Raw genomic sequence first — 17,917 nt, forward strand, 5'->3', positions numbered from 1 at the left:
AAGGCTGGTGTGGCTATACTAACATTGGGTAAAACAGACTTTAAGTAGAAAACAGTAATGAGGGACAATGATGGTCATTACATACTGATAAAGGGAATAATTCAAAAGAAAGATATAACAACTAACAATATACATGCACCTAACATCAGAGCCCCAAAATATATGAAGCAAATATTAACATACTTAAAGGGAGAAATTGTCAGTACTACATTAATAGTAGGAGACTTTAACATATACTCTCAATAATGGATAGAACATCTACTCAGAAGATCAGTAAGGAAGTACAGGACTTGAATGATACAGTAAACCAACTAAACCTAACAGACATATGTAAAGCACTGCACTTAATGCAAACAGAATAAACATTCTTCTTGAGTGCAATGGATCATTCTCCAAGACAGACCATATGTTGGGTCACAAAACAAGTCTCAGTAAATTAAAAAGTATTGAAATAATACAATGCTTATTCTCTGACCACAATGGAATGAAGCTAGAAATGAGTAACAGAGAAAGAAAGGGAAAATTCTCAAACATGTGAAAACTAAACAGCATACTCTTAAACAACCAGTGGGTTAAAGAGGAAATCAGAAGTGAAATTAGGAAATACCTTGATATGAATGAAAATGAAAATACAACATATCAAACCTTATGGGATGCAGTGAAGACAGTGCTGAGAGAGAAGTTTATACCTCTAAATGCTTACATAAAAAAGAAGAAAGACTTCAAATCAGAGACCTAACCTCAAAACTGGAAGAACTAGAAAAAGAAGAGCAAACTAAACCCAAAGCAAACAGAAGGAAAGAAATAACAAACATCAGAGCTGAGAAAAAGGAAATAGAAAACAGAAAAAAAAAACGATTGAGAGAATCAACAAAACCAAAAGTTGGTTCTTTGTAAAGATCAACAAAATCAACAAACCTTTAGCTAGACTGAGGAAGAAAAAGAGAGGATACAAATAAGGAATATCAGAAGTGAAAAGGGGTACATTACTACCAACCCTGCTGATATAAAAAGGATGACACATGGATACTATGAACAACTGTATGCCAATAAATTAGATAACCTAGAAGAAATGGACAAATTCTTAGAAACACACAAACTACCTACACTGACTCAGGAAGAAATATAAGATCACAACAAACCAATTACTAGAAAAGAGACTGAATCAGTCATCAAAAACCTCCCAGCATGATTCTCTAGGGTATAAGTTTCCCTGGCAACGTGGGACATGATTCCCAGGGATGAACCTGGACCCAAAATCATGGGACTGAGAAAGGCTTCTTGACCAAAAGGGGGAAGAGAAATGAAACAAAATAAAATTTCAATGGCTTAGAGACTTCAAATGGAGTTGAAAGGTCATTCTGCAGATTATTCCTATGCATTATATAGATATGTCTTTTTAGTTTTTAGTGTATTAGACTAGCTAGAAGTAAATACCTGAAACTGTTGAACTGCAATCCAGTAGCCAGGTCTTGAAGACAACTGCATAACTATATGGCTTATATGGTGACCATGTGATTGTGAAAACCTTGTGCTCACACTTCCTTTATCCAGTTATGGACAGATAAATAGAAAAATGGGGGACAAAAGTAAATGAATAATGGGGGGGGTATGGGATGTTTTGGGTATTATTTTTTACTTTTATTTTTATTCTATTTTTTTGGAGTAATGAAAATGTTCAAAAATTGATTGTGGTGATGAATGCACAACTATATGATGATACTGTGAACAACTGATTGTACACTTTGGATGATTGAGTAGTATGTGAATACATCTCAATAAAATTGCATAAATAAAAGAAATGCCCAAAAACAACAACAACAAACCTCCCAAAAAAGAAAAGAAAAGCCCAGGACCAAATGGCTTCATGGGGGAATTCTACCAAACATTCCAAGATTTAATTCCAATTCTGCTCAAACTCTTCAAAAAATTGAAGAGGAGGAAACACTTCCTAACTCATTCTACAAGCCAACATCACCCTCATTCCAAACCCAGATAAAGATAGCACAAGAAAAGAAAACTACATACCAGTCTCTCTTACGAATATAGATGCAAAAATGCTCACAAAATACTAGCAAACCAAATAGCATATTAGAAGAATTATACACAATGATCAAGTGGAATTTATCCCTAGTATGCAAGGTTGGTTCAATATAAGAAAATCAATTAATGTAATATACCACATTAACAGAGTGAAGGAAAAGAAACACATGATCATCTCAATCAACACAGAAAAAGGCATTTTACAAACTAAGGCGCCCTTTTTGATAAAAACACTTAGAACACTATGAATAGAAGGACACTTCTTAACATGATAAAGGGCATATATGAAAACCCCACAGCTAACTCCTACTTAATGGTGAAAGATTTAAAGCTTTCCCTCTGGAGCAAACAAGGAGGTCCACTGTCACCACTGTTATTCAACATTGTACTGGAAGTTCTTGCCAGAACAAATAGTAAGGAAAAGAAATAAAAGAGATCCAGATTGGAAAGGAAGAAGTAAAACTTTCCCTATGTGCAGATGATATGAACCCATATATAGAAAATCCTGAAAAATCCAAAACAAAGTCCCTAAAGCTAATAAATGAATTCAGCAAAGTGGCAGGGTCCAAATATAAATAGTGTTTTGATACACAAGCAATGAACAATCAAAACAAGAAATCCAGAAAAAAATTCCATTCACAATAGCAACTAAAAGAATCAAATATCTAGGAATAAATTTAACCAAGGATGTAAAAGACTTCTACACAGAAAACTAAAAACATTGCTAAAAGAAATCAAAGAAGACCTAAATGAATGAAGATATTCTATGTTCATGGACTGGAAGACTAAATATCATTAAGAGATCAATCCTACCCAAAGCAATTTATAGGTTCAATGCAATTGCAATCAAAATTCCAACAACCTTCTTTGCAGAAATGGAAAAGCCAATCATAAAATTTGGATGGAAGGGTAAGAGACCCCAAATAACTAAAGTCTTCTTGAAAAAAGAAGAATGAAGTTGGAGGATTCACACTTCCCGATCTTAAAACATATTACAAAGCCACAGTAATCAAAACAGCATGGTCCTGGCACAAGCACTGACATGTAGACCAAAGGAATAGAACTAGGAGCTCAGAATCAACCCTCACATTTATGGGCAACTGACTTTTGACAAGGTGGCTAAAACTAATTATTGGGGAAAGAATAGTCTCTTCAACAAATGGAGCTGGGAAAACTAGATCTCCATTTGCAATAAAAAAGGAAGACCCTTACCTCACACCATACACAAAAATCAACTCAAAATGGATCAAAGACCTAAATATAAAAGCTAGAACTATCAAACTCCTAGAAGAAAATGTAGGGAAGCATCTCCACAACCTTTTGTTAGGCAATGGCTTCTTAAACTTTGCACCCAAAGCACACTCAATAAAAGAAAAAAATAGATAAATGGGACCTTGTCAAAATCAAAACCTTTTGTTCCTCAAAGGACTTCATCATGAAATTAAAAAAACAACCTACACAATGGGATAAAATATTTGGAAACAACATAACCAATAAAGGAGTAATATACAATATATATAAAGAAATCCTTCAACTTAACAACAAAAAGACAAAAAAAAAAAAAAATTAAAAAATGGGTAAAAAACGTCTCCCCAAAGAAGATATACAAATGGCCAGAAAGCACATGAAAAGATGATCAACATCATTAGCCATCAGGGAAATGCAAATCAAAACCACAATGACATACCATTTCATACCTAATAAAATGGCAGCTATTAAAAAAATAGAAAATAACAGGTGTTGGAGAGGATGCAGAGAAATAGGAACACTCATTCTATGCTGGTGGCAATTGAAAATAGTGCAGCAGCTATGGAAGACAATTTGACAGTTCATCAGGAAGCTAAGTACAGAAATGCCATATGATCTGACTATCCTGCTACTAGGTATATATTCAGAAGAACTGAAAGCAGGGGTGTGAACAAACATTTACACACCAACATTCACAGTGGCATTATTTACAATTGCCAAAAGATGGATGTTCTAGTTTGCTAATGCTACCAGAATACAAAACACCAGACACGGATTGGCTTTTATAAAAGGGGGTTTATTTGGTTACACAGTTACAGTCTTAAGACCATAAAGTGTCCAAGGTAACGCATCAACAATCGGGTACCTTCACTGGAGGATGGCCAATGGTGTCCGGAAAACTTCTGTTAGCTGGGATGGCACGTGGCTGGCATCTGCTCCAAAGTTCTGGTTTCAAAATGGCTTTCTCCCAGGACGTTCCTCTCTAGGCTGCAGTTCCTCAAAAATGTCACTCTTTGTTGCACTTGGGGTATTTGTCCTCTCTTAGCTTCTCCGGAGCAAGAGTCTGCTTTCAACGGTTGTCTTCAAACTGTCTCTCATCTGCAGCTCCTGTGCTTTCTTCAACGTGTCCCTCTTGGCTGTAGCTCCTCTTCAAAAGTTCACTCTCAGCTGCACTGAGTTCCCTCTGCCTGTTGGCTCATTTATATAGCTCCACTGACCAAGGCCCACCCTGAATGGGTAGGGCCACACCTCCATGGAAATATCTAATCAGAGTTATCACCTACAGTTGGGTGGGGCACATCTCCACAGAAACACTCAATCTAATCAACACTGATGATGTCTCAATCTAATCAACACTGATACCATCTGCCCACACAAGATTACATCAAAGATAATGGCATTTGGGGACATAACACATTCAAACTGGCACAATGGACATAACCCAAGTATCCATCAACCAATGAATGGATAAATAAAATGTGGCATATACACATAATGGAATGTTATTCAGCTGTAAAAAGGAAAGAAATCCTGATTCATGCGACAACATGGATGAACCTTGAAGACATCATGCTGAGTGAAATAAGCCAGACAGAAAAGGAAACATATTGTACAATCTCACTGATTTGAAACAGTTAGAATATATAAACTCATAGCCAGAATCTAGAATATAGGTTACCAGGGGCAGGGATGTAGGGGAAGATAGAGAATGGGAAGTTAAGGCTTAAAATGTATAAGGTTCCTAGTTGGAATGACGGAAATGTTTTGGTAAAGGATGGTGGTGACAATAGCATAACATTGTGAACACAGTTAACAGCACTGAAAAATATATCTGAATATGATTAAAAGGGGAAATGTTAGAGTGTATATATGGTAACAGAATAAAAAAAAATTTTTTAATCCATGGAACTACACTACACAAACAGTGAACCCTGAGTTAAACCATGGTCTTTAGTTAATAGTACAATTATAAAAACGTGTTATCATCCATTGCGACAAATGTTCCACATCAACGCAAGGTGTTGGTAGTGCGGTGGTATATGAGAATCCTGTTTTTATGCATGATTGTTCTGTAAACCCACAACTTCTCTAATAAAAGAAAGAAAAAAAAGGAATGAAGTATTGATACATTTTACAACATGGATGTATACTGAAAATATGCTAAGTTAGAGAAGCCAGACACAGAAGGTCACATATTGAATGAAGATAAATCGCATTTATATGAAATGTCCAGAATAGGCAAATCCATACAGAAATAAAGCAGTTTAGTGGTTGTCAAGCTTGGGGGTGGGGGTGACTGCTAATGAGCACAGGGTTTCTTTTCAGGATGATGAAAATGTTCTGGAATTAGATATATGAATCCACTGAATTGTACACTCTGAAATAGTTAAAATGGTAAATTTTATGTTACATGAATTTTACTTAAAAACAAAACAAAACAAAACAAAAAAGCACCCCTAAGTATTGAAAGTACTAACCCACAGGTTTTGCAAAGCTTAGCCATGTGGGCTGTAACAGAAGCATTCTAACTGAAGACAGACAAAGAGAGGATGAAGAAAGAGGCAGCAAACCAGCAACTCTGCTCGTCCCCACAAGTCAGGCACATAAAATGCACAAGTCCAAAACCCCAGTGTGGTTCACACCCTTGGAAGGAGGGGCTACCATATCCTGCCGCAATATTGGTTTTCCTATTTCTGACTACTTACTATTTGGTAAACCTCTCAAAGTTCCCTCCAGCATTGGGTGATGCGGTATCTCATGAAGTTACTGCCTTAAAGTTTTTCATCAAAAAGGGGCTAAACCAAAAAGAACAAAAGACTGAAAGCCCATGCAAATGCAATAACCAGTGCATGTTAAGAGACACCTCCTGCTTCTTTGGGCCAATGAGCTGCCTAGACGGGAACTCAGTGAAACTTACCCTCCAAGGCCAAGTCAGGGAGGAGGGCCTCCTTGTGATCATCTCAAGACCCCTGTAAGACTGCCCAGAAATCAAAAAGTCCAAAGTTTATTTTGTTATCCCGTTTCCCTACAACGTTCAGAAGTAAAAATGCTGAAAGCCACCCATGAATCCACTGCTGTTCCTAATGCACTGGGGAGAATTCGACGACACTGGGCGCCCGACACACTGACCACTCCTCACACAGGTCACCAGGACACTGTCCCGGACAAAGCGCCAGCTGACAAGGGCAGCCAAGACTTGTTACTGGACCAAACAGTTACAGAGTTTATCAAGAAAATAAACAGGAGAAATGCTTAGCAGTTTACAGGGGGGGAAAGTATTCTACATTTAAATATTTAGAGTTTGAATGGGGGGTTGGGGGAGTGGGGGAGTAGTGAACAATAAAATTTTAAAAGGAAGTTCTGAAACAGAGTCTAACCCAGAAGCTGCCTGCCAGAGGAAATGTGTGTCAAGTCTGCAAGTCGTCAACAATAGCATCAGGCATGTGTATTTTTACTTTGATCCGGCCCTTGTGCTTGGTCACTGGTAGGTTTGTACTTCTTAGTGAGATTTTATACAAACATTAACCCTCTCATAGTCATTAAGTGCAAACAGCAGTGATTGTTGAAAGTGCTAATTAGACAAGGAATACAATTATAAAGAAATCATTTTAAAAGGAAAAAGGGGTAAGAAAATTATGAATATTATATTTTAATATGGGATAAATCATTCAACAGGAACAATTCTGAAAGACAGACTGAATCAGAAAGCATGTGGCAAGTTCTGGATCCATGTAATAAACTGTAAGAGGAAGTTAAAATAATAAAAAAAATGGGAAAATCTGTGATCGGCAGCAAGAAAACCTGTTGCAAATTCAAATGCCTTAGGAGCCCAGGCAGATATCAATGAAATAGTGGATTTTTGCAAATAAGAATTCAGGCCTGAAGTTGCCAGCTCAAGAATCTGGATTTCTGTCTGAAATACATCAATTTAAAAATGTTGGCCCCCAACCTTACAGACCAAACAAAACCCATATGAGGGATAGCTCCCTCCTGTAAGTCTTGCCAGTTCTCAAGTCTGGCTAGAGAATCATCACCGAGGCTAGTGCCAGTGTCATGCTCGTTTAAGAGAGGGCTAAGAGTTTTCAAGGCCAAGTAGGGGAGTGTGCTGCTGGTAACAGCTTTTGACAAGCCAGGAACGGTTTAATAAGTTCAAAGACCTATTGACTCTTTGATCAACCAAAATAAGTTTATAAGTAAGGATACCACAGCAACAAAGATATTACACTAGGGCATCTGAAAAAATAAAAAGGAGGAGATTTTTAATGTAGACTAAATCGGTCTATTTTGGGAAAAAATGGCAAACCGAACCCATGCCTACAAGGTGGAGACACCCAAGTGTGATTTTAAAACTGTGATGTTCAGGGGACCTCTTCCATTCCTATCTGGGGGAAATGCATAAGAGAACCAAGCTTAAAATCCTTTTAACTGGACTTGTAAACAGCCTTTTAGTCCCTAATCTGTTTGTAAGTAGAGACACTACTAAACATCTCTAATCACTGGTGTTGAGAAAATTGGCTAGCTGAAGGGGAGAGAAAGCCCCATTTAAACCCCAAACACAAAAATTAATTCCAAAGGAATTAAGGGTCAAATGAAAGCAATGAAACCAAAAAAACAGTAAGATAAAATTCCAGTTTGAGACTGCAGACTCAGTATACCTGTCCACTCTTCCTCCCTTCCAAATTTGTATTGAAATAAAAGAACCCTCAAAATACGAGAAAGAAATGTGTCCTTCCTAAAGAGTCCAGGAAAGCTAATCAATAATACTAAGACCTGGAGAGGAGCATGAGCAAGCATCAAAATAATTTAGTGTTTCTCAAACTTCAGTCATTCCCACTGTAGCACTACAATTTTCAGCATATTCCAGTATTACCTATTCAATTATTTAATATTTTTCTTTAAATCACCTTACTATGATTTACTTAAATGTATTTTAAAGGAATCTTTCCATAGTAAATGGAAAAACTTGGGTCACTGTCATCAGTAAGTGGTAACTATAAAAATAAATTCAACATTAACCAAACAAAGCTATTGGATTTTAATGAAATATTGTAGTTTTGTAACCTACAAAATCTGGACTGCCTCCTATTCTCTTTGTTTCAGTGGGAAACTAGCCTATTAGGTATTTCAGACTAGCACAAAGTTGAGACTTTCTCTTTGATATAACCAGGACTAAAAAGAACTGAAAAGGGAATAATTTTCTTACTTTTGTTTCAATTTTATTTAATTTCTAAATTAAATAAATAAATTTGAAATTAATATATGTGACACACTTGCATGCAGAACAGCTGGGCCAGTCGGTCCTTCTAAAAAACCCTGTTTCCAAGCACACTCTAACACATTCTTTCTCACACACAACCCATTCATTCAACCACTCTAGTTGGAAAGAAGGCTGTCATTTCCAAAGAAAATCCAAGAAATGCTCTCCAAAGAAAGGAGGCAAACTGCTTAAGGAGGACACAGTGGGGTTGGAGGTATGAAAAAAAGAGTAGAAGAAAGCTTGGGGTAACTTCAAACTTCCACAGGAGATCACATCACAGAAGTGGTAGTGAATGGTCGGAGGACTATGGTGAAAAGAAAGGCAGCTTCACCTACAAGGAAGAGTCATAAAAAGAGCCAGGTCCTCCTAAATGACAACTGTGAGGCATTCTCATACAGTCGTTTGCCTGACAGCCTGCCCTATGTGGAAACCAGTCCATTCACAAACCCTGAATACTTGGACATATTTAATGGTCATCCCCAAGGTATGAGCCTCTTGGGGAAAAAAGTCTACACACAAAGAGGAACCCCACACTAGCTACTTAAGAATCTAATCCTTCAGTACTATACAAGAATGGCCAAGCAAAGATCCAGAAAGTTTACCACCCACGAACTCCATATGAAAAATATCTACTCCAGGAGGTACTTCAAGAAAAAACACAGCAAAGAATCCAAGAAAAAATTGATGCAAGATTCAAGAAACAGTGATAACTGAGTATGAAACTAAAGTAGTGAAGAACTAACCAAACCAAAATTGAAAGATGAAGAAGAAGTGGGAGGTAGGCAAATTCCTTTTATTATGGGAAATCTATAAACAGAATCAGAAGTTGAGAAATCAATAAAGAGGCATAAATACATCATTTTAAGCTATCACAGTAATTACCAGGAGAACCAAATAAAAAGGAGTTTAAAAGTGGGTACTCCTACAGTTGTATAAAAATGTAGCTTATGAGGGGTGACAATGGGATTGGGAAAGCCATAAGGACCACACTCCACTTTGTCTAGTTTATGGATGGATGAGTAGAAAAATAGGGGAAGGAAACAAACAGACAAAGGTACCCAGTGTTCTTTTTTACTTCAGTTGCTCTTTTTCACTCTAATTATTATTCTTGTTATTTTTGTGTGTGTGCTAATGAAGGTGCCAGGGATTGATTTGGGTGATGAATGTACCACTATGTAATGGTACTGTAAACAATCGAAAGTACGATTTGTTTTGTATGACTGCGTGGTATGTGAATATATCTCAATAAAATGAAGATTAAAAAAAAAAAGAAAGAAAGAAAAATGGGGATAAAAACTAAATGACAAATAGGGTGGGATGGGGGGAATGGTTTGGGTGTTCTTTTTTTACTTTTATTTTTTATTCTTATTCTGATTCTTTCTGGCGTAAGGAAAATGTTCAGAAACAGATTGTGGTGATGAATGCATAACTATATGATCGTACTGTGAACAGCTGATTGTACACCACCATGGATGATTGCATGGTATGTGAATATATTTCAATAAAACTGAATTTAAAAAAAAAAAAAAAGTGGGTACTCCTAAGTTGTAGAACGGAGAAAGGGAGAAGGCATGTTATATCCTTCTTTACAGTTTTTTACCATATGAATATATTACTCTTACATTAATAAAAATTGTTTGTATATGTGTGTTTGTGTGTGTACATACAGACACATACACACAAACACATGCATACATACATACCCATCCACTGGATGCATCGGAAAAAAACAATCTGCAAGAATATCCTCCAAATTGCTGCTGGGATTGAGAAAATAATTTGACATTTCACTTTCTATTCTTTTGGGTTGCTTGAATTTGAAAGGCAGTATTATATTATCTTCATAATTAGAGAAAATAATAAGACACCAAAAAATGTGAGGTGAATATTTAAAGGATCTCAGGAGGGCTACGAATTGATAAGAAGAAAACTGAAATGATCATTTCATTGGTGTCAAGAAGGCTAGGATGTAATAAAGAAAATAATGAATTTGGCCAAATAAAATTTCTGAGTTAAATTCCTTTATTTTAATGACTTACTTATGAATGAAAAACTTCATTTGGAAAAAAAAAAAAACTTCAGGAATAAAAGTGAAAAGCAATTGACAAATGTGTTAAAATATTTGTAACATGTAACAAAAGAAGAGTTAATACCCTTAAAGAACGCTTACAAACCAATTTTTAAAAAACAAAACACTAATATCTCAATTGAAAAAAATGGGTAAAGGACATAAACAGTCAAATCAGTTAAAGAAATATATTTAAATGGCCAATAAGTATGAAAGAGAAAAAAAAAGTTCATTTTTTCAGGTGTTCAAAGAAATGCAGACTAAGGTAACAAGGAAATGCTATTTTTTTAAATCTCTCAAATGGCATTTTAAAAAAAAATTATCATGCTCAATTGTTAAAAGAGTTTGATTAGAAAGATATGTTTCAAAACTGCTGAAAAGCGTCCTTTCTGAAAGGATTAGACAATACATACCAAAAGTTTAAAAATCTTTCTCATCTTTGGCCCTATAATTCCAAATTTGTGATTAATTTTTTGTGATGTGATCAAAGATGTTCACCACAGCATTGTTTCTAATTGGGAAAAACTGGAGAAAGTCTAATATTTTAGTAGGAGAAAACATTATAATAATTAAGTTATGATTTGTATAACCAAGATAATGTTGGGGGGAGCATATTACATAACAAAATGTATATTAAAATGCCGTTTTTGTGTAAACTCAAGTACATATATGTGTGTTTGTATATGAATGTATGTATATGAGAGAAAGAGAATGCACCAGTAGGACTTGCACAGAAAAACAGAGGAATGAGCACCAATGAGTTATTTGGGTGGGGGAGTGATTATGTGGGATTATTCCTTTCTACTGCATACGTATGCAAAATTTTGAAACTTTTGAAGCAAGATGGTTCTGCGCAATAAGGCAAAACAAGAACAATGTTAAAAGCTAGCTTTGAAGATTACTAATGACATGGGGTAAATTCATCTAAGAACGTAAAAAGAAAGAAGCAGAATACAATCCTGTATATAGCACATTCTCAATTCTGCTTTTAAAAATGTGTATATACATACACACATACAGGAGAAAAAAATTTATGACCACATCAACAGGGATCAAAGCCTGGGTAGCATAATGAAACAGAATTTTGTTTTTCTTCCTTATATTTTATTTTCCAAATTTTCTAGAATAAAAACCATCCCCAATAAGTCTTAGAAACAGAGAGCTAATAAAGTTAAACAAATCTTTTGCGGGAAGGCTGCTAAGGGCCTTTGAAGTGCTAATTTGCATTGTCAATCTTTAAACAATATAGCCCATGACATTTCCGACCTTCTTGGCTCTAGAACCCTTTCCAAATATTAGTACTGTACTCCTTCCACAGTAGCATGCTACATTAAAGGAACTAAATTGACATAAGCATTGGAAAATGGCTGAAAGCAACGGCAATATAACTTACATTGTCTAAGGAAAAATGTCTAGGAAAAAAATCATAATTTAAATAAAGGTTAGAATGTAAGGAGTCCCTCCCAGTGCCAGTGTTCCAGAAAGCACACTTCAAAAATGCAGGAGCAAATTATTTACAAGATAGTCTTTATCAGGTTGTACTTATTAAAATTCCATAGACATGCATTTTAAAAATAGCTTGACTTAAGGCAGATGACACATTTCACTACTAAAACAAATATTGGGACAAGATGGGAACAGAAAATGTTAGACAAGGAAGATAATAAGAGAAGGGGAAAAAGAAACACACAAATAAAAATAATTACAGTCCACTAGCTATTACAAAAAGATTCTAATTAGGACATAAAACATCTCTACTGAAAACAAAACGATATCTTGGTTCTGGTTTAGGAAGAAAGAGGGAGACTCCTGGATTGAAAGTTGTGAGAAAAACGTGGTGGAGCACATGAGTAAACAGCTGCAGCAGTCCCAAGGGGGAGGAATGAACAGAAACTTGCCAGGACACAATAATGCAGTTTTTATGAGGCAGGAGTCTATTTTCAATGTTTGGGAAATAAGCTCTACTGCTAACCTGAGCTATGATATTCCTCATTAGCCTATGAATATCCCAGTGTTCAAGATAGATAAATGTAAATAAACTTCTCTGAATATGAGAAGCAGTAGTGCGTACTGCTTCAGAACACAGAATATGGAGCCAGACTTTCTGGGTCCAAATTCTAGTCCTGCTCCTTCTAGCTATGCGACCTTGAGAAAGTTACTTAAATGTTCGGTGCCTCAGTTTACTCATCTGCTCATTGGGGAGAATAATCATGCCTACTCACAGTGCTGCTCTGAGAATTAGGTGAGTTCATATATATAAACCACTTAGAACACTGCCAAGTGCATAGTGATACATAAGTAAAACTAACAGCTCATATTTATTGGTTTTCAACTGAAAAATTGTTAAGAAATTATATAGAGGTATATAGAGCCCTTAACCAAATCATGATTCTTTTCCCCAGACATTAGGCTTTTATGGTACACTGCCATTGCTCTCAGTCATTTTCCAACGTTTAGGTCAATGCAATCCCTTTAACATAGCATCATACTGTAGAAAGAGTACAGGCTTTGAAGGCAGGCAAACCTGGGTTCAAATCTTAGCTCTTCCAACATACTAGCTATGTGATCCTGACCAATTATTTTCTGGGTCTCAATATACTCATTCGTGGGGGGAAAAATAACAAATAACAATGCCTACCCTCGTAGGGTTGTTGTGAAAATTAAATGTAATAATTTAAGTAACATAATCATTTCTCCCTTAAACTGCTGGTGAAGTTATAAATTGGTATCAGCCTATGGTGTTGGGATTTGGCAGTATGTATCAAAAGTCATAAGATAATATTCTTTATTTAACCTTTTTTCACTTGGAATATTTGAAAATTAAGATGCTCTCATCACTACTATAACAGAAAAAAGGAGTGGAGCAACAACCTAAACTCTGCAGAAACAGGGTTCTAGGGAAATGCTGAATACAACATTATACACATATAATCACTATGATTACATTTTTAAAGGTTCTGTTAGGTGAAATGAAGGCAAGTTCTGAAATAGTATTTGAGTGTGATAAATTTATTTTTTTGATTCTTTATTTGTATATTCATTTTTGCACTGGAAAAAGAGTATAAACACCACGTCAGTAAATACTGTTTTTATTTCTTCCTTGTGCCTTTCTGAATTTAAGACTTTTCTTTAATGAACTTGTTTTCATTTTATAACAAAAACAGTTATTTTAAAACAAGAACATACATGTGGAGAAAAAAGGTAAAGAGTATAAATCAGAATGCTAACAATGGTTTTTCTTTATTTTCCAAATTTTCTATAATGTAATGTTACTTTTACAGTGAAAAGAAACAATTTTTTAAAAGCATCCTTTCCTCAATCTTGTCCCTCCCTAGTTAATGCCTGTCGTCTCTTCTCAAATAAAATTCTTAAATAAATAGTATATTCCTTGGGAATTTCAAGGACACAGTCTCCAAATGTAAGAAATAGCTTACCCTCAAGAGTCAAGCTTTAAAGACAACACTGAAAGATTTGGATAACCCAGTCCTGCTGAATTAATCCTTTACTGAAAACAAAGAAAGAAATTAGAGCAGAAATGTGTAATCTATGGAGTCACCTTTAAAGAGGAGAGCCAAATGATTCTTAACCCACAAAACAGAAAGCCAACTAAAACAAGATGGTAAAATGAATTTCCACTAAGGTACTAAAATACAAAGGTTGCTTCATACCAGAGGGAGGCTCCATGCCGAAATGCAGAACTTACAAAGAAAATGAATCAAAAGCAGTTCCATGAATCTCAGGCCCCTAGCAGCTAGATCATGGAAATAAAAATAGTGTGTAGAATGGAGAGAGTTCTCTATTGTAAAGACAGGACATTAGAAGTAATATCATGGAGTGAACCACTGAAGTGCTGTGAGTACAACTGTACCCTCACATCAAGCTAGAGGGGATTCAGTGGGCCTACACAGTGAGCTAAATATGTGGCCCTGGAAGTGGGGATATAGTGGCTTTCCCTCCTGGAAAATCTAAAGAAGGGAGGGTAGAGAAAACATACTGATCATTAGGACCAACATGCACAACGTGCAACCAACACAATGAATGAGCATTTCCAATGCACCAGAGGTAGGGCACAGGCAAGAACCAGCAGTGGGATCCTCTTTGGTTCAGTCCAAAATGTCCCCAAGCAGGCCAAAAGGGCCAGCAGTAAGAAACTGGAGGTGAACTTCAGGCTAGGGGCTGAGGAAGAGTCACCAAAATAAAATCTACTAATATAAAGCTGTGTCCTCCCAAGTAAAGGAAGTGGCAGGGTGAGAGGCTCCCAGCTATGAGCGTCTCTGAAGAACCCACTAAAGCACCACAGGAGTGTCTGCTTTAACGAAGTGCCAGTAACAACTGCCCTAATTCTCATCATTCCTTCCTCCTCCCATTCCACCCAGTCTAGAACCTAGTGAGGTCAGAAACGGGAAATTTGGGAGACAGAGATGAACACAAAAAGGGCAGAAGCCAATCACACCCCTTTCTCTGAAAGCAGGTGACTGACAATTACAAGTCTTAGCTGGTGGGAAAAGGAAGAAAAAGTCACCTTTCAATTAAGACTGAAGTGTTGATTAATATCTTGAACTGGGTACTTTTATTTTTTGAATTGAGCCTATGTTTTGTGCCTTCTATTATCTAAGACTACCGTTTGAATGTAACTTTTGTCTTTTATTTTCTACTGAATCCCCAGCACCTAGAATGCACTTGCTCCCAGTAGTGCTCATTAAATATCTGTTCAATCAATGAGTCGAAGGGTGAATAGAAGTCATAAGGCATGAAGGCAAAAAGCTTCCCCCACTGAATAAAGTTTAAAGAGATAGTAAGAGACAAAAATAAAGATTTACTTGGTCATCTCCAACAAGCCATGTATTCAACATGTTGAATATATACCTAAAGAAAGAATATGTCAGTAAGAAGTAGAAAAAATTAAAAAGGAGTCACAATGGTAAATGTTGAAAGTGCCCATTTCAGCATAATGTAGGATAAAGAGTATTCAAATTCCTGAGGCAAGATTCTAAAGCTAAAATGAAGGTTGCAGATCCTGAAAGACCCCACCAGTCCTTATTTCTACAAGATAAATGCCCTTGCCCTAGGCTGACACCATTGACCACAGAGTCATCAAACATCCCTAACTGGCATCTGACACCAGGATCCTTAACAGATCATTTGGATCAAACACAATTTTCACTATAGGGAAAAGCTGCAGCTCATGTGAAAACTGTACTTCTCACTCCAAATTAATATATTTACACTGGTTTCCACCTCAGTGCTGGGTGACTTTTAGTTAGCATGACACCCTGGGTATTGACAAGCATCTGAGTCTTCAAAGAGCTGAATCCAGCTATTTTCCTTAGGTACCCCCAGCTATCTACATACTAATCCCTACAGTTTAGTCTCACTACTTCTACTTTCTAGCCTCTGATTCACTCCTTACCTCAAAGAAAGCAGGTCTTGACCTCAGCACTCCACTGAAACTGCTGTCCTCAAAGGAATCAATAACTCATTAATACCAAAACCAGTGGACTCTGAGGATATTAAAGAAACCAAGCAAATATGATCAGTGAGATATGAAGAGAAACAGGGAAGTATGGAGTTTTCTTCTTGTTGTTTATAAAGGCTAAGGAGTAAAGAATTTTAGAAAGAAATGCTCATCAGGGCCAAATGCAAGGGAACATTCCACTAAGATAAGGATTAAGAAGCACTCATTATACCTCTTGGTATGTAAGTCATTTGCTAACCCATCCCCAGCAATCTAGTGGCCCAGTGGGGTAGAAGCAGGCTGCAGTGAGCCTGGAGGTGACCATTAAATAGCTAACTATTAGCAGAGGGCTAAAGAGCAAAGGAAGATGAGGAAGGGAAAAAAGCAAATGAAGATCATCTTTCAAGTTTGGATGGAAGAAAAGGAAAAACCAAGTGGTCAGTGGTTGGGAAAGGTACAGACAGAGTCAATGAATGGACTATGGTTTTGTATTTTTAATAACAGGCTCAGAAGAAGGATCCAGTTAATAATACTTTAATTTGAGTATTTTTATGGCAAAATTCTGGGAACTTCATATACATCGACTCTTTTAATCCTCCCAACAACTTTATAAAATAGATAATACTATTACCACCTGTTCATAGATAAGGAATCTGAAGTACAACAGTCTGACTTCAAAGTCCGCATTTCACACCACTGTACTTTGCTCTCTCACAAAAACAGAGATGCAGACACACTGCTGTGTATGTTTCAGAGTCTTCAGGCTTGCTATTCCCTCTCCAGAACAAAAAAGTTTCAACAAATTTTGACATGGTTAGTTCCTTCACACTATTTGGGTATTAACTCAAACATCACCTTCCCAGGTATTTTCCCTGACCTCGCATGCTAAAGCAGTACTTCACCATAACCATCTTATTTTCATTATACACTTACCACTATGTGAAATCACATTATTTGTTAATATATTTATGTTGGTTTCTTTGGCCCTGTTTACCACTTTATCCTCTGCACATGAACAATGTGTGGCTTATTCAGTCATTTGTAGAATGACTGAATGAGAGATAGAGAGAGAAAATCATAACAGTAAGACAGCAGCAAGCAAATGGCAGGGATTTCTCCATGGAAGAAAAGAATGTTATTCATCATCCTTGGGAGTGGGAGAGGGTAGATACTATTATTCTTCCTTAAGATACTTAACTCTGGATCAGCACTTTGACATAACAAGGGCCACACAACTCCTTACCTAAAGGAAATCATGACCCTCTCAATAAGTTGCCTCACCAGGAAAAAAAAAAAATTAAGCAGGGTAATTTGCCAATTACCTTGGAAAACTGTGACTAAACTCCACTATAAGCACTGGAAGCACTGGGACAAACACTTGTTCAACATTGTGTTCCCAGAACCCATACAGTGCCTGGCCCACAGCAGATGCCGCAAATGTTTGTTAAATGAGCCTATAAGACAATGCCTTCTGAAGAATGGCCATCCTATCAACTCATCTGGTGGACTCACTTATTTTAGAAACAGGGCAAGACAGCTGAGGAGTCCTTGCCCTAAGCCTCTCCCTAGGGCAGTAATTTGGTTCCTGGAATTCAATATTCATCAAACCTATGCCACAGGTCATAAAGTCTTACCCTCCCCAGAGGAAGCCTGTATCAAGTTTGAATGGACTTTGCCAATGCAATATAATGGCATAATAACCAATAAGAGATTTCTCTTGCCTTTAAAAATAAATGTTTTATATGTATTTTAGACAATAAGGCAGGATAGTTCAAAATGCTGAAAGAGCATCCAGGATTGAGGAATTCTGAGAATTCCATAGCCACCAGTGTATGGCTCACTCACT

The 17,917-nt window shown here is 36.6% G+C and overlaps 1 protein-coding gene across 5 annotated transcripts in view; it reads right to left on the reverse strand.

The window, feature by feature from the left end:
• Positions 1-17,917, reverse strand: part of UBAC2 (UBA domain containing 2) — a 214,730-nt gene that overhangs the window by 191,527 nt on the left and 5,286 nt on the right. Inside the window, exons 2-3 of one of the 5 annotated variants that reach the window (XM_037800640.1) lie at positions 6,984-6,986; positions 5,997-6,061 (exon numbers count right to left, since the gene is read on the reverse strand). The exons of 2 other annotated variants lie outside the window; for them this stretch is intronic. In XM_037800640.1, coding sequence (XP_037656568.1) covers positions 5,997-6,030 — 34 coding nt within the window. In that variant the 5' untranslated portion in view covers positions 6,031-6,061; positions 6,984-6,986. Of the gene's footprint in view, positions 1-5,996; positions 6,074-6,983; positions 6,987-16,026; positions 16,117-17,917 lie in introns of those variants that run through there. 2 more of the 5 variants (XM_037800644.1, XM_037800642.1) reach the window with 2 other exon arrangements.

This window comes from Choloepus didactylus, chromosome 12 (genome assembly GCF_015220235.1).
Source record: "Choloepus didactylus isolate mChoDid1 chromosome 12, mChoDid1.pri, whole genome shotgun sequence".
NCBI lineage: Eukaryota > Metazoa > Chordata > Mammalia > Pilosa > Megalonychidae > Choloepus > Choloepus didactylus.